The following is a 23,462-nucleotide window of genomic DNA, read 5'->3' on the forward strand; positions in this document are numbered from 1 at the left end:
TTCCCTGTGGATGTTTTCAATGCTAAATTCCTGTTCATTTTTATCCTGTTGGCCATGTGTCTTTAACAAGAAGCTGCACCAATTTTCAGTCTGTTAAAGGTCCTCTGACTAGCAGCTTGGCAGAAAAACTCTAATAACTGTGTATGATTTATTTCTAAACACGCACCGAAACAAAACAAAGAAAGAAGTCTTTAATGCCGCAACTGCAGAGACTAGAACTTACTGCTATCAATTTGAATAACCGCGAGTTAGAGCTGTGCCGTGGGTAAGCTAATCGTATTGATACGACAGTGCCGAGTTGACATTTGGAGTCACTTTGGCTGTCTCAGAGCTGGTACGAATTGACAAACAAAATGTGCTAAAATTCTTCCTCTCACATTTCACCTCCCCCAGAGACAACTTCCATTCAGAGACAGAGGCAAACCTCACAGGAGAAACTCAATTGAGTGATTGGGAAATGCTTGCAGCACAAACATATGGATTAGCAGTCACCTCAGTAATGAATATCTCTGTTCTGTCTGAGGTTAGGTGGCATATTCTCCTCTCACATTGACGCACACATGAGCTGCAGGTTTCACTATCGTCTGCCTTTGCTTTGAACCCTTCTTCTCACATGTCGTCACCTGGCCTTTAGCAGCAGGTGTCTTATCTCTACACACACACAAATGCATGTGTGAGCGGTACATCTGGTCTCATTTAAAGCCCTGACCTTTTAGAGTTTCACTCTTGTAATGACTGAGCAAGAGGAAGGAGCAAATGTGCCTGCTTTAGATCCTATTTGTTCAGCTCCTGGACAATTTGGCATGAGTCAAGTTAGTTGGTGAGAGGTTCAATCGCTCATTCACAAAGGCTATTTGTCTGAAATGAACATTATTTATTAATTGGGCTTTTCTTTGTGGTGGAAGTAAAAATAGACATGACTTGTTCTTGTATAAAGCGATACTCTTTTCATCATTAAGCCTGATATTGGTGTAAAGGTGAGACAGGGTGAAAGCCATTTCCTATAAAATCTTTGAAAAGATTGGCTGAATGAGGACTTCAAGGACTAGCAGTACAGTAGTCCCTCACTACTTCGTGGTTCGACTTTCGTGGACTCGCTCTTTTGCTATCATTTAAAGTAAGATTGAACACGAGAAAAAAAAACTGTACAGGACACGATTGTCAACTTTAATATTACTCACGTGATTGGGACAGTACTGGATACTGTACAGTAAAAAGTTAACAAAAAAATAAAATACTTCGGATAGGTGCCGCCATTTTGTAATTTTCTCTCCATAAGCATACTTTATCACCGCTCATAAGGACTTCATTTCCCAGAAGCCAACAGTGCCCCACCCAAAAGCCCCATTGCTTTCTACTGAAATAAGTAGAGGGCAAGTTTTGATCTAATACGAAAAACTTTGGTTCTGTACAGTGACTTCGATGCCCAGCGGATTCAGAGAGCTGCACAGAACCGGAGCAGAACCGGACACCCGGACCCATCGGCGAACCCGAGAGCTGGTAGCTGGAAAACGAGGACTTCCGAGCAGGGACGCACAGCCGTAGTTCCGGCATTCTCTCTCGAGCTCACCGCCACTACCCTGACCCAGAGAGCTGACCAGAACCGGCAGGGTAGGTCCACGGAAACAGAACCATGTTGGAGCATAACCGAGCCACTGCTGTTCTGCAGAGCTGGTGAGTAAAATTTAGTAGCTACCTATAAGTATGTTGTTAAAATGACATAGGTTTAAGAGTTTAGAACATTACAAAAGTCTGAGAAGGGTGTCTAAAGCCTTAAAAAAACAAATATAACATCACTACTTTGCAGATTTTCACTTATTGTACACACATGGGTGGGAGGGGTCCGGAACGTAACCCCTGCATTGAATGAATGACTAATGTATTGTAAATTATATCAGTAAGAAAAATAAACATTTATAATCTAAATTATAAAAAACACATTTATATTTATTACCTGCTGCCAAAACACTATTTGTTTCACTCTTTTTGCCATTTGGTTCTACTGACGTAAATGTTGTCTCTGCAGATGCAGTTTAATTAGTCGAATTCACTGTTGGCACACGCTGCAATGAAAAAAGACTCACAACATTTTACTGTAATTTCACTAAACATTGTCATTTAGTTGTAATTAGGGTTGTAATTTATGTGCAAAGAGTATTACAACATCAATATTGTTTAAATGTGTATAACAATATAGTGTTTTGAAGTTGTTAACATCTGGTTAAGACTGGAATTCTCCACCGTCTTGGAGTTTATAAATAATACTGCTTAATCTACCTTTTGAATGATACCATGGTTGGAATAAAAATGCTTTTTGTTTTGAACAGGGAAAAAAAAAAAGTTAAAACCTGGTGATTAGAGGGTGCTTTTCTCTCTTCTTTAAGCCTGTTGATTTTAAAATGCATGTTTGGAGTTGGTTCAGGCTCAAAGGCTGTCATTTCCCCATGTTGCTTCTGTCACTTTTTTATTCCCAATTTAATTAATCTCTGTGTATGTATGTGCTGCCGTGTCTCTGGGATCAGAGCTGTTTATCTGCCACATAGAGCTGAGAAAAAACCTCTTAGACACACCAAATGTATAAAAAGTAGCTTGTGAGTACACCTGTGTAACTGCTGTGGAGCGAATGTGTAATAAAAATCATTGAACCAAATACATCAATGCTGAAGATGCTCCCCAAGGTACAAATAAATGAGCTCTGTTCCATGCAACCATGTGGCCATAATTTGCCCAAGTGATTGATTACACTAATGGTTTTGAATTAAAACAAATGGCGATTTCTTTTTTGGAGAGAGAAGCTTTTACTTTGATGGAACAATTGCTTTCTTACAGCTTCAGTCTAAAAGAATTGAGGTCTCCCTCTCAAAAATCATTTTGTTTCTGATTTCGGAATAAGTTTTTCCAGGTACATTTATCACTACTTTCATTTCTTAGTACAAGGACTCTTTCATTAGTGTGTTGTATGCATACACAAATAAAAATACCAAGGCAAGGCTCATGCTGACTTCTCTCTCTGAGGAATTTGTGAGTCTTATTTTTTCTGATGGTAATTAAAGAAACCCATTCCTAATTTCAACTTCTTTTGTTTAAACTTTTATTAGACTTAATGTATTTAAGGAGCAAGCTAATTTAGTTAGGTGACAATCCTCTTTAAGTAAAAAAAAAAAAAAAAAAAAAATATATATATATATAAATGATGAGAGTGACTGGGAAAAGTCAGTATAGTGTTACAAAAATAAATGTGCAGCAATTGAGAGCTGAACTCCTCAAGCACATTCCAGATAATGACAGACATAGAGTTATTATAAAAACCCTAAAAATAGCTGCAGTGCGTTTGTGCATATAGCTATTGGGCTGAAAATGTTCATACTTTCAACAGCAGGAATGCAAGTGTTGTTCTCATAAGCCAAGTTGCAATCCATACTTCTATGATAAGTGGCAAACAAACAACAGGAGAGAAAACTGGATATAGTACAAAGCTGTTGTTCAGTGATACTTCACACACACATTTAAACAGAGTTTATGCAGAAGTTTTTTTCAGATAGCAGAAAAGTCAGGAGAAGCAACATCAAATTATATTATCCACAGACAATCAAATTATTCTTTGAAGTTCTTGTTACTTTAATCAGGCTGACAAATCCTACTTCAAAGTTGGTCCAGATGTCTATCCGCCTGAATGCATCGTTGGGTTTTAGAGTCTCCAAATGTTTAGCTACATAGGTGTATAACAATACAAGCCAAGAAATGTCAAAGTTCATGCTCAATAATCCAGGTAAAAAAAAATCCAACAAAGTTCAGTCAGGTCCTCTGGACGGTTTCCTTTTTTTGTTGAAATGTTGAAACATCTTATCACCATCAAACTGGTCCAGAAGACCTCACTTAACTTTGTTGGAAGTCAAGAAATGCTTCATCTAGCCACTTTTAAGTTTCTAAATACCAACTGCTTGATGTTTAAGGGCATTTACTTTCTCCTTGGTGTTGATCATAGCAGATACAAGTAAATCAATTTTTATTGGCAACGGGTTTTGCAAGGACTCACGTTTCCTTTTTAGATACATTTACTTCTAGCTTTATTTTGAAGAGCTTTCCTTTGTTACACTGTGGTAAGTGCATATTCTATTATACTTTGACACCAAGTTTTAATTTGCTGATTGGAACAAATTTACTGTTTCTGTCTTTTTTTAAGCCCTGCTATCATTTTTATCTGCATGAATATTTCTCTTTGTACCTGTGTGTTTAAAACTTGACATGTCAAGTTTATTTCCTGCCTACATCATTTCCATTTTTTTTAAATATCCCTGAGATACCTGCTATTGCAGCACCTTTAGTTTGTAAAAAAATTAAGTAATTTCTTTATCTTCCATCTGCCTCGAGACACAATTACAAAGAGTTTTGTTTTCATGAGGAATTATGGGTGTTAAAAAAGATTACATCATTTAATCTGGCATTTTGATGTTTTCAAACAAAAAAAGAATATTCTGCTTGCTTCAGTAATTTATTACTACCGTAAGTTGGTGAGTGTACTTTCAGTGATTATCTGTATTTTTCCCCAAACAAAAATTTCAGTTGGGTAGATATTTATAGGTAATGCAATATACTGAAGGGTTTGCAAATTTTACAAGTGTTAAGAAATAAACAAATAAAAGGAAATTTAATGTAATGTGAAATAACAAGCTGGTAAACAATGAAAGAAATAGTTGATTATATCATCAATTGTATGTATTTGTAAACTCTTACTCGTGACTTTTCTTCCAGTCTGGTCATCATGACAATGGTGTTGGATCTCTGCTCCCACACCATCCTCCAGAAGTCAGTCAGGGTCTCAGGCAGAGGTCCTTGAGTAGCAATGTAAGCATTTTGTTTCCTGTAGCCATCAATGTAGTTGGCATTATTGTAGTCACTGCCTGGAACGGCTGTAGAGTGGAGAAAAATATTGGGCTATAACTCATTACAAAGTACACTAAAGCTCTAACAACAACAACAACTGAAGGTAATTTTAATCAGTCTAATCAAGATAATAATACACTTATTGACATCTGTCTCTCGGAGCACATCGACACATTCTGTACAAACCCAACCAGTTTCAGTCAATTAGTAATAATATTTTAGCTATAATACACAGCTCTCTTCAAAAACATGTTATAACTCACAGTCTAAATGAACAGGATGCACTGGGTTTGTGGGTAAAGTGTTTTAAACCAGCAGAAAGAATACAGAATGTCTCCTGAGAGTGAGACCTAAATCAACAAGTGTCGGTCAATAGCAATCTGAGGGGTTAAGTGGTTCCATGAACTCTTACCATCAACAGAGGTGAGGACCACTCTCGAGTGGTCATAGGCGATAACGTTTGCATAGCGATTCTTTGGCTTGTTGACTTCCATGTTGGAGTTTTCCCAGGTAAACTGCTGGCCGGGATCAATAGACTGAGAGAGGATAAGTTCAAGACAGGGGACAGAGAAGAGATAAAAGAAAAGTACAAACAAAAAATACTTGAGTTTTACAGTGGAAAGCAAAATTTTTCAGTAAAATAAACTGGATTATATTATATTTCTACTGTTTAACATATATCTTAAACCCTTGTATACCGTTTCTTTTTAATAGTTTATATTATTGCTAGTTTGGGGAGAAACTGAGACCTTGAGTACACAATTTGGTTCCACCTCATGTACCACATGCTGCGAATGACAATAAAGAACCTTGAATTTGCATAATGTTTCTGAAGACTCATACGGAGGTTAGTATTCTGTAGATTGAGTATGGTACTTAAGCATGAATCTTTCTTTGTCTTTTTTTGTGCTTCTATTTCAGTAACTTTTTTCCTTCTTGTATTCTTGTTTCACCTCCTCCCTTTTAGCCCCTCTCTGTTTCTAGCAATTTTCCTCTTACGTCATTTGACTCCTGGCAAAAGGCAACAGTAGACTGCATACATATTGATCTTGGGAGATATGTGATGGTCTCCTATCCCTTGTTGGATAATGTCACAATGTCTCTTGCTATTTCATATCGATCCCCGTTTTCTCACACCAGAACCTTGTAGAGTAATTCCACAGGCTTTTCGCCTCACAAATCCAGCAGCTGTAAGAACGATACCTTTGAGGTTTATATACTTACTTAATGTTGCCATCGTACAAGAGAAAAATAGAAAAAAATGTCTATAAACACACCATTTGAACTCCTAGCTGACCAATCGAATCAACCATTCTAATGATGAGGTGAATTAAGTTGCTTTCAGCTATTTGCAAATGAAATGTAACTATTGGCTTCTCTGTTATAAACAGCAATCAACATACAGCTTTCTATAGGTTGACTTCTGGATTAAAGTGGCGCCTACATAGGTAGCAATATACAATAAAAGCTATTTTCAAGCTTTTTGAAGAGTCTGATCAGAAAAAAAGAATGAGCACGCTGGCTGCTGCTAAACAGGATGTGAAAAATGTGAAGTGCTCATACGGCACAAATCCGTCATCACAGCTACAAATTACTCAGCCTTGAGAGTCATGGGGGCAGAGGCCTATTGCTGCTGATGAGCTCAGCACTGCCAATTTCTCTGCCTGTGCCCGGCACTATGAAGGGAACGATTTCATTTGCAGTCAAAACATGTCATATTCATTTGAGAGCTGAGTGAACACAGCAGGCATACTAGAGGGATGACAAGTAGCAAACAAGTTCGGCAAAAAGGTGAGAAACAAACGCCCAAAGTGTTCTCAGTGAAGCACTGAAAATATTTCAAATTATCGTAATGACAGCTTCATGACGACTGTGGTGTGATGTTGCTTCTGGAAAAAAGTCTTTGGAGTTGCAGAAAGCCTGATTTACTAATTCTACTCATTATCCAGAGTGTTCATTGCGCAGCATGAAGCTGACTAGCATTGGTGGTAAAGAACATGTCAAGCTGCCTAATAATACATAGAGCAGAGGAAGTGGCGAAGCCTCAACTAATTTTGTGCCTTGGGGTTGGCACAACGGGAGCAGCCGGTGAACGCGACTGTGGAAAAAGCACCATGGTTCTGCCACAGCTCCTTGGCTGGCACAAAGAAATGGCCATCTGCTGGCTGATGGAGGGGGGTCTTCCCTGGTAAGAGTGACTTTCGCAGTAAAGCTGGACTACTTGCCTACAATTCCAGCTACTTTCTCTGGTTTGGTTCCTTTACACCAATTCAAGGAGCAACATGCAGCATTTAAATTTGATCAAGGCCTAATAATCTTTCCATTTACTGTTAACTTCACTGGAATTTATAGGGTGGCTGTGGATGAGTGGTTAGAGCAGTCGTCCTCCAATGCAAGAGTTGGGGGTTCGATTCCACCAGCAGTCGCATGCCAAAGTGTTCCTGGGCAAGACACCGAACCCCTCATCACCTCTGATGTGTGTGTCCCATCCATGTATGAATGTGATAAAGCTCTGATTAGTCTTTGTATAAATATAGTAAAGAGCTGTATGAATGGGTAAATAGTTTTCTACACTGCCTTATAATCTAGCAGTTTTTTTCCACTACTTCTTCCTTTTGACTGTCCTTTTGGTTGCCATTTTATTTTAATTTGTAAAAATAAATAAATAAATACATTTGTATGCCTCTTTTATGATTGTCTATTGTTATCGTTGTTATCCACTGTTGTCATCACTCTTTGTTAAAAAAAATCAGGTCTCTCTTGTAAATGAGTCCCAGAGGCTCAGTAGGATTAACCTGTATAAATAAAGGTTAAATTAATGAATGAAAGGGCACAGATTGTAGTGTAAAGTGCTTTGAATAAGATAGAAAGGTGCAGTCCATTTACCATCCCATTTGGAATTTATCAAAAAATAATTGTGCATATACTTCATATTTTAACGTGACATTTTGCAACAACAATAGGAATATAAAGTTATTTTTGGGTATACGCTACAGCGTTAGGCTATTGTTACAGATATAAATAGCCAAAAAAGTGAGATAATCTCATGGTGAACAATTTATGACACTACAAGCTACAATATCTAAAGTAATCAAATGCAAATTTTTTTTTTGCCTTGGTTTTAACTGTAGGTGCTACAACTGAGAAAAGATCATGCATGAAATTTTAATGGAACGCCTTTTACTTTCTTGAAACGAAATAAAACACAAAACTGCATTTATTATAGAAATAATACCTCTAGAAATATTTAAGTTATGAGTTCAACACAACACATAAATAAATAAACAGATATATAAAATGTGAATTAGAGTTCCTTTCATGTAGGCAACGGGTATAAACATTTAAGTTTGGACTTATGATATTAGGGAGACAGCAAAATAAATGTTTTATTCTTTTTAGGAGTGCAAAACTGCACAGCAGCATTTCTTGCCATCGTAACACTGGTCACAAACACAGTGACACAGGTAAGAACATGACCTTCTAGATAAATCTAAAAGCAAAGATCAACAACCACTGCAACGCTCTACTTGGATCCAATAGGGCTGATTAGAACAGACAGATTCAACAATCAAAGCAAATAAATAAAAGACAAATCGTGTTTTTCTGTATTCAAGGATGCTGCTCTTCTTCGTCTGGCCTTGCTCAGACCCAAAATCAACTATGTACCACTTTAAATGCAAATTTGTCCCCCTTTCCTTTTTTTTTTCTGAAGAAGAACACTGACAAGAGATAATCCCTCACTGAGTTGCAATGGAGAGACCGCCTGCAAAAACATTCTTCAGGGAAAGAGCAAGACGAACACAGATTGCTTAAGCGCCCCACCACCTGCTAGTTTTGTGAAAGCGCATCTCCCAGCATTTAATGTAAGTGTTGGTTTCCTAGTAGGATTGGTAATGGAGTTGTAAAAATGAGTGAAGAATGTAAAAAGTCTTCCATAATCCATTAGAATACATGCATATGAGATCAAAAAGAAAAAGGTCCTCCCTGACACAATAACAAAGAAACCCATTTATATTCTTCAAAGAGCAGGAATTACTGGCACCACAGTGGTAGGTTGCTCTTACCTCATACTCCTGGGAAAACCTGAGGCCGTCGTTGGCTTTAAGTCTCTCTATGTGGTCAGCCAGTTCAATGACAGGAATGGGTGGGTGCTCCCTCATTCCTGAGAGAGAGGAAGAGAAGGAAAGGGACGAGAGGAAAGAGTAAGACTTGGCTGTTTTACAATAAAATGGACATTGATTTACGGTAACAATGGTCGAACCACAAGGTGAGTGATGCTGCCAGTGGGACCATGAGGTGACTGTGCATGGGGAGAGGTAAAAAAACCCAAACAAGAATACAGAGTGCACACGTTGAAACAGGCTGATGACGTTTGGCGATATCGTCATGCTAAGTGACAGAGGCGAGGTTGGAACGAAGATGCACATGAGTGACCGAGTGAGCATGCTCCGTTGAAGGAAGCATGATACAGACATCTCTCTGGCTCCATCAACTTAGCTTGGTGGTAGGGACAGGAACAGAAAAAAAGAAGAAAACTCACAAATCGCTACAAAAAAAATTAAATCATAATACCACTTTGTACTGCAATGGCACTTTGCACTTGCGTTGGTTTATTTTAAACAACAGACTCCTCATTGCTGGACCCTGGGATGACCTTTTGCTAATCTAAAAACACAAATTCACCCTAGACTTCAGAACATGACAAGGCTCCGTACCTAAATGCAGGGAACTAGCTCTATGGGTGAAAAGTTAACTGTATGCAACGCATGAAGAACAAATAAGGTTAAAGATAGAGCATTGTTAACCTTACACACTGCTTGCCCTTGAAGTGACAAAGATCAGACAATTTAAAAAGGTCTTTATTATATATTAACATTAGCATCTTTGGCTGGGCGCATCTGTAAGGTCAAAAGCCATGTTTTCAGGTGGGGACCTTTGCATGCTTATTACTGCTTTAATGTTAATAGCTAATGGCTGGTAACTCAGGTCACTTTACATGATGAGGCCTGACCAATTATACAAATTTAATGCCATCACACAAAGAGGCCAGTGAACACATTACCATGAATGTGTGTTTGTGGAGGCCTAAGTTTTTGGTTAAATGGAGGGTGAACCCATAAATAACAAAACTAATGTCAAACAAATGTAGCTGTCTGCCTTGCTCAACTATCCATAAAGCCACGTGTCCTCTGCTTCCGCATCATAAAGGCATTGTGGGAAGTTCACAGCCAGGAGTAGGCCATTGCTGCATCCTTGGAGTGCCAGAGGCTACAAGCTTGTCAGCTTGTGATGTCTGTCAGGATCGCAACAGGGGAATGGGTTCAGGAGCAAGGAAGTGAAGAAGAAAGGCTGCATGTGTGGGAAGTATGCAGTAGGTGAGAAAACAGACTAACTTGGAGTGTTGGGGCAGCGATGAGAGCTGGGACCTGTTGAGAGAGGAGAGTAAAGGAAGGAGGAAGAAGAACACTCAATCAATAGAGGTGGCTCGGGATCACACTAGGGCCATGCAGTATCTGCAAATAACCTTTCAAGCTAGTTAAGAGCGAACAGCAGATGGTGTTGACCCTCTCAGGACAAATCAAATAGTGCACTCTGGACTGCTAAAGGATTGCACAAAAAGCTTAACCTTAACAACCTCTCTTGTGACAGCATGAGAACAATCAGTGTACTGAACTAATAACTACACGTTACTACAGCTTGAATCACGAGGAAACTTCCAGTTTGTATTTTTGGCCACCATTATGTTATTGTTTATGACAACATCGCCTCAGTAGATTCAGGCTTAGTAAGATCTGGAAGCATGGATTAAATACAATAAATATGCTCTAATTTATGTTATTTTAAAATAAAGTTGAGCACATTTGAAAGATTACTGCTATCCTCAAATTACACGATGGCCTCCATAAATTACATGCAAATACATTAATGAGTTGGTGATTACGATCAAACTAAATGAAGAAAAAATTATAAAGAAGTTTAGCTTGATAATCCTTTTGGAATCCCTATTTTTTTATCAAATGAGTCTTTTAACCTCAGGGTTGGACTGCTTGTACAAAGTCTGACTGTGTTTTCCACAGTTTATGGAGAAAATTATTCGTTGTTTACCAGTGTGGATAGTCAAAAACACTTTGCAATCCAACTAATACTGATAAAGAACAAAACAACTGACTTTGTGGAAACTGCTAGAAGGTAAAAAAGAAGCAAATCTAATGACAAAGTTAAAGGGCATGGATTTGCAACAGATAATCTTGTTTAGTTATTCTGTGAGCTTGACAAAAACAGAGTATTTCTATTAAAAAAATTAAAGATTTTGGTTTAAAATCTTACTGGGGATTTTCACATTATCACAAATGAGACAGCTGATTTGCAAAATGTTTAGTTACCACATGGTCGGCTAAGGAAAATGTGTTTTGTTTTAAAACGTCCTAGTGGGTCTAATTTGTTCATTTCCAAACTCTGGTGACCAAATGTCATTCTTCTGTTTATTCGTGTTGCATTAAGAAACATCAGATGGACAATTCAGATGTTAAGCAGAATGAGACCCGTTTTAGACCAAACAGAATCAGTTTTATCAGCTAAAATTTGTCATTTGCCTACTTATATTTTTCTCTGTAACTTATTTGACTCCATTTAAAATAAATACTGATAGACGTCAAATTAAGATACTGTTTCCAATACAAGCAAATTATTTATAATAGGTGTGCTAACTTGTGAAAGTAAGCAATTCTTTGTTTGTGGATATAACAACTAAAAAATGTTGTTAAATCTTTTGAATCTTTACAAACTATGGCATTGTTCACTCATAAAAACAGTGATTTAGATACATGTATAACTGAGTGCAGAAGCAGAAAAACATGAATAGATGTATCGTTTTTTGTAATAAAACATTTAGAATATCAATACAAATTCGTTACTTGCAAAGGCTTTTACTTTTCTGCACGTCAGTTAACATTTAGCAGACATTTAGTTTTTGCAATCACAGCATGTCTTTTCAGTAACAACCAGAATAATAATAATAATAATAATAATAATGTCATCACAATGTCAGCACTGTATGTTTCCATACAATGGCGAAATTAGTCTCTGCAAACCTTTTGGATTTTGTGAATAATTTACACCCAAATGTACAGAAAAGAGCACAAGAGTGAAAAATCTTAACAATTCACTATAATTTGTGAAGTGCATTATTATTACTATTGTTATTATTATTGTTATTATTAGAATAAGTGGACAAACTACAATTCAGCTTATATATATGGTATGAAAAAATGAAATAAAACTGTATTTCTGAGTGTTGAGGAAAAAATACACAAAACTTTATTAAAAAAAAAAAAACACGCTGGAGACATGAGCTGCTGTTAAGACGACTCAACAATCAGAATCAGAGCCGGAGTGTTCACCTGCTGGGGACGAATTAAATGCAAAACGAGCAGGAGAATAAAGGAACAGGCTGCTCAATATTCACTCAGTTCAAGCTTGAAGTCTCATACGATTTCACGATCTAGATGGAGCCTCTGTGATTCTCGATAATCACCACACTTGAAGCAAAACAGAGGTGGTAAGGGAGAAATAGAAGGAAATAAGTGTTGACGTACAGAGAGAGCAAGAGGGGAGAGAATGAGAGGAAAGAAAAAGGGATTACCCTACAGGGGGAAATGGAAGACAAAAGCCGAGAGAGGTGGAGTGGGAGGATGGCAGAACCGGGCTCTTTCAGAGCAGCAGCACTGCTTAATTCCACTGCAGGAGTTCAAAGGGTTGTGTGTGTGTGTGTATGGCAAATGGGATCTTTAATAACCCGTGAGAAGGGAAACACACATACTTACACACAAAAGAGAAAACGCACACACACACACACACACACACTCGTGCACTAGGGCTGACATTTTCTCTCAGCTCCATTGTTCCTTCGGCCTGGCTCACCTTGACATCAGAGGCAGCAGGACTCATTACCAGCTTGTGGGGGTGAGGGGGGGAATGAAAGGAGCTCATGGAGGGAGGAGGAGTGAGGACCAGGGGAGGAGGAAGAAGATCAGGAGGAAATAGGAAGAAGCCTGATGCTGAGACGAGCACCCTTATACAAGTCACCCTCTTCTCCCACCCACCCACTTCACAGCTGTGTGTGGACAGAAATCTGTCAGCTTGACTCCACTGATACTGTCAGCTGGGTATGATGACCAAAATAAATAGTTTAGTTTCACCTTACAAGACATTTTTTTCTCCACTGATCAAACTAACAGCCTTGGGATGGACGACAAAATGAGCAGAGCATCATCATCAAACAGTCACAGCAGCTACAAACCACAAATAAACAGAAAAGATCCAAAAATACCACAACTAACCAGAGAAAGCCATCAAAAGACCGAGGGAGACATTCTCAGCGCAGGTTACCCACTCTGAACAGCTTAGAGTTTGGCAGAAATTTTTTTTTGAAAGCAACATTAAGAATCACAGCTTCGCTATAAAGAAAAATGGTTGCATTAAAAATACAGTAATCACAACTGCATTAATTAAAAGCCAAACAGACATTAGCACACACTTTTAACACAATTTAACAAGCACACACACATCCTCCTGTATTTATATACCCATTACAATATGGAGAAACTGATGCTCCAAACGCTCAAACTGTAAAAGTTAACAAATCTAGCTAATGTAAAATGTGTCTTAATTTTTATTCTGAGTATCTGGATCTGAATGAGAGACTCAGATTAAGGTCACTTCAGAATTACCGTATTTTCTGCCGTAAATGTTGCTCTGCCCTATAAGTCACATGAGTCCAAATATGTCTAATAAAGTGAAAAAAATCCATAAATATGTTGCTTTGCCATATACTGTAAGTTGCATCTATTATGTATCACAGCTAACGCGTCACGTTTGTTACGTGTCATTGCTGACAACCCGGAAATGTGGGCCGGTGTTGTGCCAGAAATCGATTGGCTGCCAAATGGTGGCCGCTGGGGCATGCACAGGAGGACTTAACATTTAAAAACAATTATTTGTTTGCTCAAAATTATAGTAAAGGTGTGTCTCAGTCTAACTTTTGCTTAATAAATGCACTTTGACGGTCAAATCAGAAGCATTTCAAAAGCCGAAACACGGAAGTAAGCGTATGCAATGGACGAGTCGCTGTGCAAATTTAGCAAGATAACCACCTAAAAACAATTGTTTGTTTGCTCGACTTTAAAGTAAAGGTGTGTCTCAGTTGAACTTTTACTTAATAAAAGGACTTTAACGGTCAAATCAACTGCAATTCGCCAGGGTTGCACAGTGAAATTAAGCTGATTTGACTGTTGCTCCAGGCGAGCTGGACGAAGGTGGCAGACTATGGCAAGCCGACTGTGTCATTAATAGCCACTTTTACCTACTACATGACACAACGACATGCCATACTGCTCTGCAGCCATTTAGCAGCTGAAAAATGTTAGTGTTCAATATTTTCAGTAAGAATGAATGAAAATGGTCATATCTCAGCCAAAAATTGGTTTATAAATATGGGAAGAAATCCATAAATACGTCGCTTCTGTGTATAAGTCGCAGGGCATGCAAATTATGCAAACGAAAAAAAAGAAAACGCGTCTTATAGAGTGAAAAATACGGCATTTGGTTCCAGACTGGTTGGCGTGAATCACCGCTGCAATCTGCTGGTGGCTCAGATTTTCCAAACTAGTATAACACAGCATTTTGGTGATTGAAAATTTCTCGAAGCATCTTTCCCATTAATTACAATTTTATTTCTCAAAGAAGTGCAAGCTTTAAATGAACTTCACATTAATGAATAAAAAATTATTATAATGACCATTACCTGGAGTTTGGTAGTTGAGTCTTCTCATTTCCACAGGATCGGAGGAGTTGGCTAACAACGAGTCTTTCACGCCACCTGAGTGTTCATCTTTTGGTAAGGGCGATGCTCGCTTTCTGGGGTGGCACAAACACACAAAAAGCAATAAATACATTATACTCTGACTGTCTCACGAAGAATACAGGAGCTCTAACTTAGTCACGGGTTCTGCAAACAAACAAAGTAAAAATGACAGGATGATTTAAGATGACATCAATTATTACTCTCCCTGCACACACTTTGACTCATTTGCACACTTGATGAGGCTGGTAGCACATTTAATGGCTCTCAAAACTTGTTTTGAGGACCTAAAATGCAAGAGACGGTACGTACGAGGGTCCTATCCCCATTAATTTGAGAAGAACTTGAATTTAATGTGAACACTATAATTTTGCTAGAGTGTGCTAGGTTGGGTTTGTTGCTGGAAAGGTGACAGCTGCTGTGTGGGGAACACAAGTATGTGTTTGGAAAGACGTAACTGTGTGCTCTTCTCTACTGCTGCGTGTGTGTGTGCTAACAACACATTGTGTTTACTGGCTTTCCAGATTGAGAGGAAAACAGGCGGCTGCTGTAATTAGCTCATCAGCTGGGTGGCACAACACTGGATAATTAGAGCAGTTCTGCAGCACCTGTGCCGCCAGGCCTGGCCTAGCTGAGTTTAGCAAAGCGCAGAACAGAACAGCGCAGCTTGGACTGGCTTAGCTCAGTCGAGCATAGGTTCGTCCATCAGGCGGAGAAAGTAACCGCAAACGCAGTCCGCCTGTGTTCAGACAGCCAGCATCTGTTAACACACACAAACAGACGCACAGATGCACACACATACCCTCACGCATACAGCTGCAAACACACAAACCTTCTGACAGCAAATGGAAATGGGCAGAAAGAAGCATCAGGGCGCCCTGTGGAAATTTCACATCTCATTGCACTCCATTTGCAAGTGGCGAGCACGGTTTGAAGAAGGAGCAGGGCCTTCTGTCGAGGCATGTCGTGGTGAGAATACACAACGCCGGTGGTGCACACGCAGCCTTAACCTGGTCCACCCTTAGCTGCTGGAACCAGGGCCTCACCGCCACCTGTTATCTTATGCTGCAGGGGCTTAAGCTAATATGAACTGCATGACGGCTAATCTTTGACAAGCATCTCTTCCTCTCCAACTGAGAGCCGAGCCAGACCGTGTCCAGTTTTCCCAGAGATCAGTGCTGGATCTGGGTTGGGCTGAGGGAGGGGTTAAGAGTTTGGCATCTGTGATCTGTTCTCTACACGTCTCATGTGTCCCTCTGACCTAATCAGATGGCAATCTACATGACGCTTTAGTGCTGCCCTAAAGTAAACATGGCAGAAAACCCTGTGGGGTTATTAATCTTCAGCATAAAATGAGGGTGAAGACGTGGGAGAACGCACACACATATGGAGTGCGAGTGTTTGTGTGCAGTAAATGTAGCCCTTAATGAGGGTAGAACAGGGTTCTTTGTTAAGGCTCCTGCCACGATGAGGCAGAGGAAAAAAAAACAAAACAAAAAAACAGGCCAAAAGTAGAGGCATGAGTCTCCACGAAAAATGTCAGCTTAAAAAGATGGGAACATGTCTTTTTGAGCAGTTTCCTCAGCTGGCGTTTACTTCACAATGGTTCATTCAGCAGCAGGTGATGCCTTGGCATATTCAGATGGGACCAGTCTTGAAGGGGCGCACTGTCACTTGCTTGATAATGAAACACAGCATGGAGACAAACCATGGCAGACAGGACAATCTGAGAAGGAACAATGGCACTGGATGTGGAACATGCATCGGTACATGGACGTGACCTGGGAGTTCCCTCGACCTCAGTCACACAGGGTTGCAGAGTCTGCTGCCTCTCTTGTCTTATACGTCTTGTCCAATTCAGTCTGTACGTTGCTTTAATCCTATCTGAAGGTTTACTTTTTGTTTTTGTTTGTTTCAAAAGCGGAGGTAGCCAACTCTGCAACCCCAAAGAGCAGATGGACATCAATTTCACAACACAGCTGCGATGGACACATTAAGTTAGAATCGATGTTACCCACCTTTCCTGTTTGCTGCATTAATTGTGGCAACAACAACAACAAAAAAAAGATAAAAAGGGGGAGGAGTTAATGTGTACTCCTACCCATGAACTTTTATTTTCTTTGAATACATTTTGCTCTAACATTTTACTATATACAGAACACACAAAATATCTGCTGAAAGAAATGTAGGCACAGAACAAAAAGAATTATCCAAACTGTTGCCGGAGGCTGTTGAGAACAGTTTTATCATTATTTGCTGCTGGTGCCGGGCTTGGTGACACTGAAGGTAGCAATAGCAGCCAGAGCTACAGTGTGATTATTTCTATGCACATTTACTGCCAGTACACAGTGAAAAGGGCACACAGCCTCCTCCCTACAGTCCCTTCTGTCAATCTGTATCTACAGAGAGAAAGGACTTCCAGACAGAGGATGTGCTACTCAGCAGTGAGCTGTCTCAAGGCCTATTATTAACCAGCAGCTTTTTAAGTCCACTGAAGACAGCAGCTGCACATTCTGTGGATGGCAGGTTGGAGAACAGGTACGATGTGAAATCTAGAATCTGTAATGGAGCCGCCAGGGCAAGACAGAATGTGGGACTTAATCAGGGCAATTTAAAGACAGGTAAATAGTGGTTTGCAGGTAATAGATTTCTGTCCAAATGGTATCTTTATGATGTCCAAATCACATTAGCATTTTAATAATGTTCCTCTGCTAAAGATGCTACCGTAGAACTAGCATGTCTTTAAAAAGCAGTTGGTAAAAAATTAGAAATAATTAAAAAAATTATGAAACAATTGTTTGCAATGACAGAAAAGCAGTTTAGCTCAATTTTGTTAGCGACCAATACATTTATTTATGTTTGAATCATGTTTGTGAGAATGGATGATTAGTTATTTGACCTATAAAACTTAAAAATAAAAACTTTACTGTGACAAAAAATCCAAAGAAACAGAAACAAGACCAGAACTAAATGCAAATTATTTTTAAAGTATATAAATCATAGAGCAGTTTTAACTCGAAATATAAAACCAGGATATAAAACCATCTGCATTTTTAACCACAGATTATTAGGTATCGTCAAATAAAGACCTGATGGTGAAATTGTTTTACTCTAAGTAGTACAATTCCTTGTGGGTCTGATCCTCCAGAGCATTTTGTTCGTCTATTTGTAATCACGGCATACTGCGCAGGGCCCGCTCAAGTGCTTTAAGGAGATATTGACTGAGCTTTTAGCTAAGCCCTCTGCTGCAGCCTTCTGTTTCTGATTTAAAATGACCAACAGTGTTGCCGAAACACATTTTTCACTCCTATCTAAGAGCATTTGACAGCCAAGCTGTGATTTTATTAGAGCGGCTATGTCAGCTGCCAATTCTTCTGACACTTCACATAGTATTGTTGACAACAGCCAACTGGGCCAGAATCTTTTGTCTGAGATACAAATCAATCCTTTTCCCATCACACTGTATACTGTGGTAAGGAAACTAAGTGTTATTGTTTGGATAGTGAGCAGCCTAGTGCAAGTGTCTTATTACCATTCCTGATGCAACCAGGAGAAACTTACAATCACCGTTGCCACTGCAGTTTAACCTCAGACCAACACACACACAAAAAAAGGGAAACATAAACATGAGCAGGACTTCTTACTTTTTAAAGAGAAGGATGGCAATCACAATGATGATGATGACGATTACTGCCAATACTGGCCCCATGACCCACAACATTTCAGGCTGATCCATCCCCTGTTCAATCCTTGCTGTGACCTGGATCGGGTCTGAGTAGGGACTGGCTGAAAAAGTCATCTGTAAAAGAAAACAAGCAAATAAAACAATAAGGAAAAAATATGCAACATGAGAGTTGAGTTTCTTCAGCCCCAAAATAAATAATCTATGCAAAGTTTTCACTTTATAACTTAACATAGTCTTTATTTCAAAATGGTGTTTGGCTTTGCAAAGTCAGACACTAAGGACAGGAAAAGAGTTACAGAATTGTATTATACAGCTTCCTCTGTAGCTAAAGTACCATATTTTCCGGCGTATAAGTCGCAATTTTTTGCATAATTTGTCAGTCCTGCAACTTATACGCTGAAACAACTTGTATACGTTTTTTTTTTTTTTCCCCACATTGATAATAATGTTTGACTGACACTTAAAATTTTTAAGAACTGCAACAGCGAGTCCTCGCGTGCGTGCTCGCTTCACTCAGCTGGTGCAGGCGGAGGAATGCTGGAGAGCTAGCAGCTCCAGCCGCAATGAATGGATGGATGGTGCTGCCCAAGCGAAATGAAGCTGTTTTGACCAATAAATTGCATTTATTAAGGACATGTTAAATCGAAACACACCTTTGCTATAATGTCGAGCAAACCAATAATTGGTTTTAAGTGTTAATCTTGTTAAATTTCTAAGAACTGCAACAGTGAGTCCTTCCGTGCGTGCTTGCTTCACTCAGCTGGTAAAGGTGGAAGAACGCTGGAGAGCTAGTGGCTCTGGCCGCGATGGATGGATGGCGCCGCCCAGGCAAAATGAAGCTGTTTTGACCATTAAATAAACGCATAATAAACACGACAGATCAGCGGTGACGCATAATAAACGCAACTTATACGCTGAAGTGACATATATATGTTTTTTTCCTCTTCTTGATGCTTTTTTTGGCTGATGCGACTTTTACTCCAGAGCGGCTTATACGCCGGAAAATATGGTAACTGTATGCTCTGCAAAATTCTTGTTATGCTGTTGTAGTAATGGGACATACTTTAGGGATGGAGCAAGACAACAAGCAACAAAGTTTACTCAACCCAAATGACACTTTCTCATAAACAACAACCATCTTGGCTAATGCGGTTATTATTTTCTATTAAAGAATTTCAGTTTAAGGAAACTGAAATGGCCGCTGACAGAGCAAGCGTGAGAAAAGAAAGTATGAGTGGTAATGACAGAAAGGTGTGGATAAGCGTGCGTGTCCCTTGGTTCGCTGAGATAAATGAGGGCACAGACGAGGACTCATCTCTTCTTCATTAGTGTTCACACCGTGACGGAGGAGGAGGGGAGGAAAGAGGTGACGGTAAGGGTGCGTTTCCACCCTGGTTGTAAATGAGACATCTTCCTACTTATCGTCTCTAAATGACAGAGGGGGAGGGCTGGAGTGGAGACACGTAGGTGTGTGTGAATGTGTTTTTTTTTTCTTTATTTGAGGAATGAGTTGACAAAGCAATGCAAGATGGTGTTTTAAAAAAAATAGATGCAAAAAGGGAGAGAATAACTGAGAAGAGCTAGCTGACAGATGAGAAAGAGGGAGGTGTGCGGCATCTGTCATTAGAGCTCAGCGTGCCACCTATTGAATGTTGATAAGATGTGCAGGTAGGGGATAGGAGAGGGGTGTGCGGAGGGGTATGGGTGACAGATCGCAGACCTCGAAGGGAATTGGGCTCCCAGCATGCAGCAGGAGTGGCGGGGCAGCAGGCAGCAGTAATCCGCATCATTAGCTGCACAGCAGCGCGCTCTTTGGCACACAGGCAGATATTAATTGGAAAGATAAGCTGAGATGAGCTCAAAGAGTCCTGGGCTCTGTCATATAGTGCTGGTATCTCTCGTACTCTTGGGCAACTGCCGGAAAAATTTACATTATGGGTGTGTGCGTGGTACAGCATGTCTCAATCGTGTACGTGCAAACCAGCGTGCACTGATATTAGGCACAGACACAAGATAACTCAAGCAGGAAAGTGAAAAGATTCACATTTTCATATAACAGCGGTAGCTCGAAGCAGCGTTTTTCATTTATCTTTTCCTCTTGCACATACAAACACACACTGTGAGATGAGTTTGCTGGGCTTTTGAGAGGAACCTATTATCTAAAAGCAAAGAGAAGCAGCACTGCAATGGTACACTGCTAGTGTGACGACACCGCGAGGCTTCCTGTTCTTTCTGGAGGGCCCAAAAGAGGCTTAGGGACATAGCCCTGCAGGGAATCCTGGGAAAATGTTCCCTTTTTTGCCTTAGTAACAAATAACTGCAGCTGTTCTTTCAGAGATGGATAAGAGAGGAAGAGTAGGGAGAGGTCTGAACAAAAAGAGAGGGTTTTTTTCTGTTGGTCACGGCGATGTAGTGGGATCATCCATTTGAACGGCCCTAATATCTGATAAAAGCTCAGTCACGCAGCTAATAATGCTTCTGCCCTCACAGAGCAGTATCACAAAGAGGCAGTGGTGCTGTGAAGGAATGTGTGAGCCTGAGAGTGAGTCAGACAGTGAGAGACATTAGTAGATCTCTTACAACTCAAAATTATTGTGTGTACTTTTGGACGAGAATGGGTCATGAGAGGTTTAGTTTCTTTATGTGCAATCCCCACGCTGTTAAGTATGGATGACCAGAGTAGATAACTTTCGGGTATTAAGCTTTGTATTTTTGACCCCTGTTGAACACCACTTCAGAGATCTGAAATGTCTCCGTAGCTAATGAAAATTCAATGCATATATTCGCGCTGAGGCTGATTATGTTTTTTACTTTATTTTAAGTTCTCAATTGAAGAAACATGAAGAGCTAATTTATAGGATGGTTTTCACATAAAGTGTGGCTGCAAAAAATGCTTGCAGTTGTCTGAAATTTTTTGTATGCACCAGTTTCAAAAGACTAACCATGATACCTTGACTGTGGTAAGATTGTCAAATGTGCATGGACTAAATAAAGCAACAACTCTAGTGAAATGAATAAAAATGCTGATGTGAAAGGTTCACAATATTTTTCTACGCCTAATTGTTCCACTAGCAGATGAGCTAGTTATGTCACATTTGTAAAGTTGCAGCTCTGTTTTACAAGCACATATGTGTGGAATTTACAGAAATTGGTTGTATTTGTGCATCATCTGTAGCCTATGATTGTTGTCGATCCAGCAACTGATATATTCACAAGTCGCGACCTATACCATAGATTTAATATACCAGTATATGTTCATCTGGAGCTCCAACAGTCAAGAAACTTCAAGAGTTCGGAACTTGAGTGCAAAAAGAACGAGTTGCAGCAGCAATTCATTTCATTGTGTCAGTCTCATTTAATCCTTATTTTAGATAATATGCAACTAAACAATGATCTTCAGCTAACTTAGCTAAAGTGTTATTCTCTATTTCACTATTGGTTTTGAGAGCTTGACCTAAACTGATTTTATGAGACAATCAAAATGATGAAGCCTTCTGGATGGAAGGTGAAACGTTTCAGCAAACAAAGAAACTGTCCAGATGATCTGACTGAAAATTGTTGGAGTTCTACATGGGCTGCTGTTGTTACGCCATATTGTTTTTCATTATTAGTGTTTAGCGTATGCCTTAGCTCTTTTAGCGCACCGTTTGGCATTTGTTTAGCGTATATCTTAGTGTATATCTTAGGTCCTTATTTACTCTTTTGTTTTATACTTTATATTTTGCTATTGTTGGGTGTAACTGGGACCCGGTGTACACAATTTTGTTCCACCTTTAAGAATCTGTTGGACTCCTGGCAGGGACCAATGCAGACATGCTCCTGTTTTTAGTTTTCTACATTTGCCTTAGAATCTAGCTGTTTGTTGTTACTTTTCTTTCTTTAGCCATCCTATTTGTAAAAAAAAAAAAAAAAAATCTGTATGACTTTTTATAACTGTTTATTGTTGTCGCTGTTGTCCATTGTTGTCATCATTCTTTGTTGAAATCAGGTCTCTTTCGTAAATGAGTCCTCGAGGCTCAATGGGATTTACCTGTCTAAATAAAGGTTGAATGAAAAACCTCATGTACCACATGTGATGGAAACGACAATAAAGTTGACTTGAACGTGATATATCCAGCGTGCTATCAAGACCTGTAGGCTATGGAGCATCCGCTCGGCCACTCCCTGAACGCAGCTTCTGCTACACACAGCGCAGGCACACTTGTTTCAAATCATCATTGTTCAAATCATGCTAGTTCCCCATCTCTCCAAAAATGGCTTAAATAAGCCGCAGGGCGTGTGCCAGACAAACAAACATGCCTGTTATGTATCCGCAGCTCACTCTGCCTCTCCGGGGAGGCTGAGGAGCCCACACGCTCCTCCTTGCTGCTTGGCACAGTAAAAGCCAGAGACAGGGAGAGTGAGGAGATAAAGAGACCAAAAAATATGAGGTACAAAAAGTAAGTGAGATAGTCTGTTTTTATCTATGAGAAACAGAAATGTGCTGTCTGCTCTGATGAATCCTCTTTCTTGTCCCGAAGTTCATTCCTTAAGCTCCTTTCTACATTCACTTTTGCCCTCGGATGTCTCTTTCACCATTTAGGACCAGAAACTGCACTTAGTCTCTCAGACTGTCTGAATACCAAGCTGCCATTGGCAGAATTTGTTTTGAAGTGATTGACGGAACATGTAGAATTATATAGTCCATTTTTAATTCTTTTTTACAAAAGGCATTCAAAATCAAACGCATAATCCTAATCTTCTGCTTCTGATATTGGGACGATTGAGGATTTTTAAGTCGATCTGTACAATTCTAGTTCTAATTTAACGATGACCTAACATATTAGTAATTATTTGTGCATAGCTCTTGATTTTTGAAGTACTTTTATTTTGAAACAGCAAAATGCTGTGCTTCATGTTATCCAACAGTGATTTTTAACAGCAGCTTGTTTATTTATTTTATTTATTTATTTATTTCGAACAGACAATAAAAAGCAAAAAACAAAGAAAGAAAGAAAGAAAAAAAAAACAGTCATGCCAAATGACATGAAATTT

General features: G+C 39.4%; 1 protein-coding gene across 1 annotated transcript in view; it reads right to left on the bottom strand.

Moving 5' to 3' along the window:
- Window positions 1-23,462, bottom strand: part of LOC119415214 (receptor-type tyrosine-protein phosphatase F) — a 194,309-nt gene that overhangs the window by 21,935 nt on the left and 148,912 nt on the right. The window contains exons 21-26 of the mRNA XM_037682373.1: window positions 18,388-18,542; window positions 16,762-16,773; window positions 14,687-14,799; window positions 8,949-9,046; window positions 5,297-5,420; window positions 4,735-4,910 (exon numbers count right to left, since the gene is read on the bottom strand). Of these exons, the coding sequence (XP_037538301.1) occupies window positions 4,735-4,910; window positions 5,297-5,420; window positions 8,949-9,046; window positions 14,687-14,799; window positions 16,762-16,773; window positions 18,388-18,542 (678 nt within the window). The remainder of the gene's footprint in view (window positions 1-4,734; window positions 4,911-5,296; window positions 5,421-8,948; window positions 9,047-14,686; window positions 14,800-16,761; window positions 16,774-18,387; window positions 18,543-23,462) is intronic.

The sequence above is a fragment of the Nematolebias whitei genome, chromosome 9, assembly GCF_014905685.2.
Source record: "Nematolebias whitei isolate Nwh7 chromosome 9, NemWhi1, whole genome shotgun sequence".
Classification (NCBI taxonomy): Eukaryota; Metazoa; Chordata; class Actinopteri; order Cyprinodontiformes; family Rivulidae; genus Nematolebias; species Nematolebias whitei.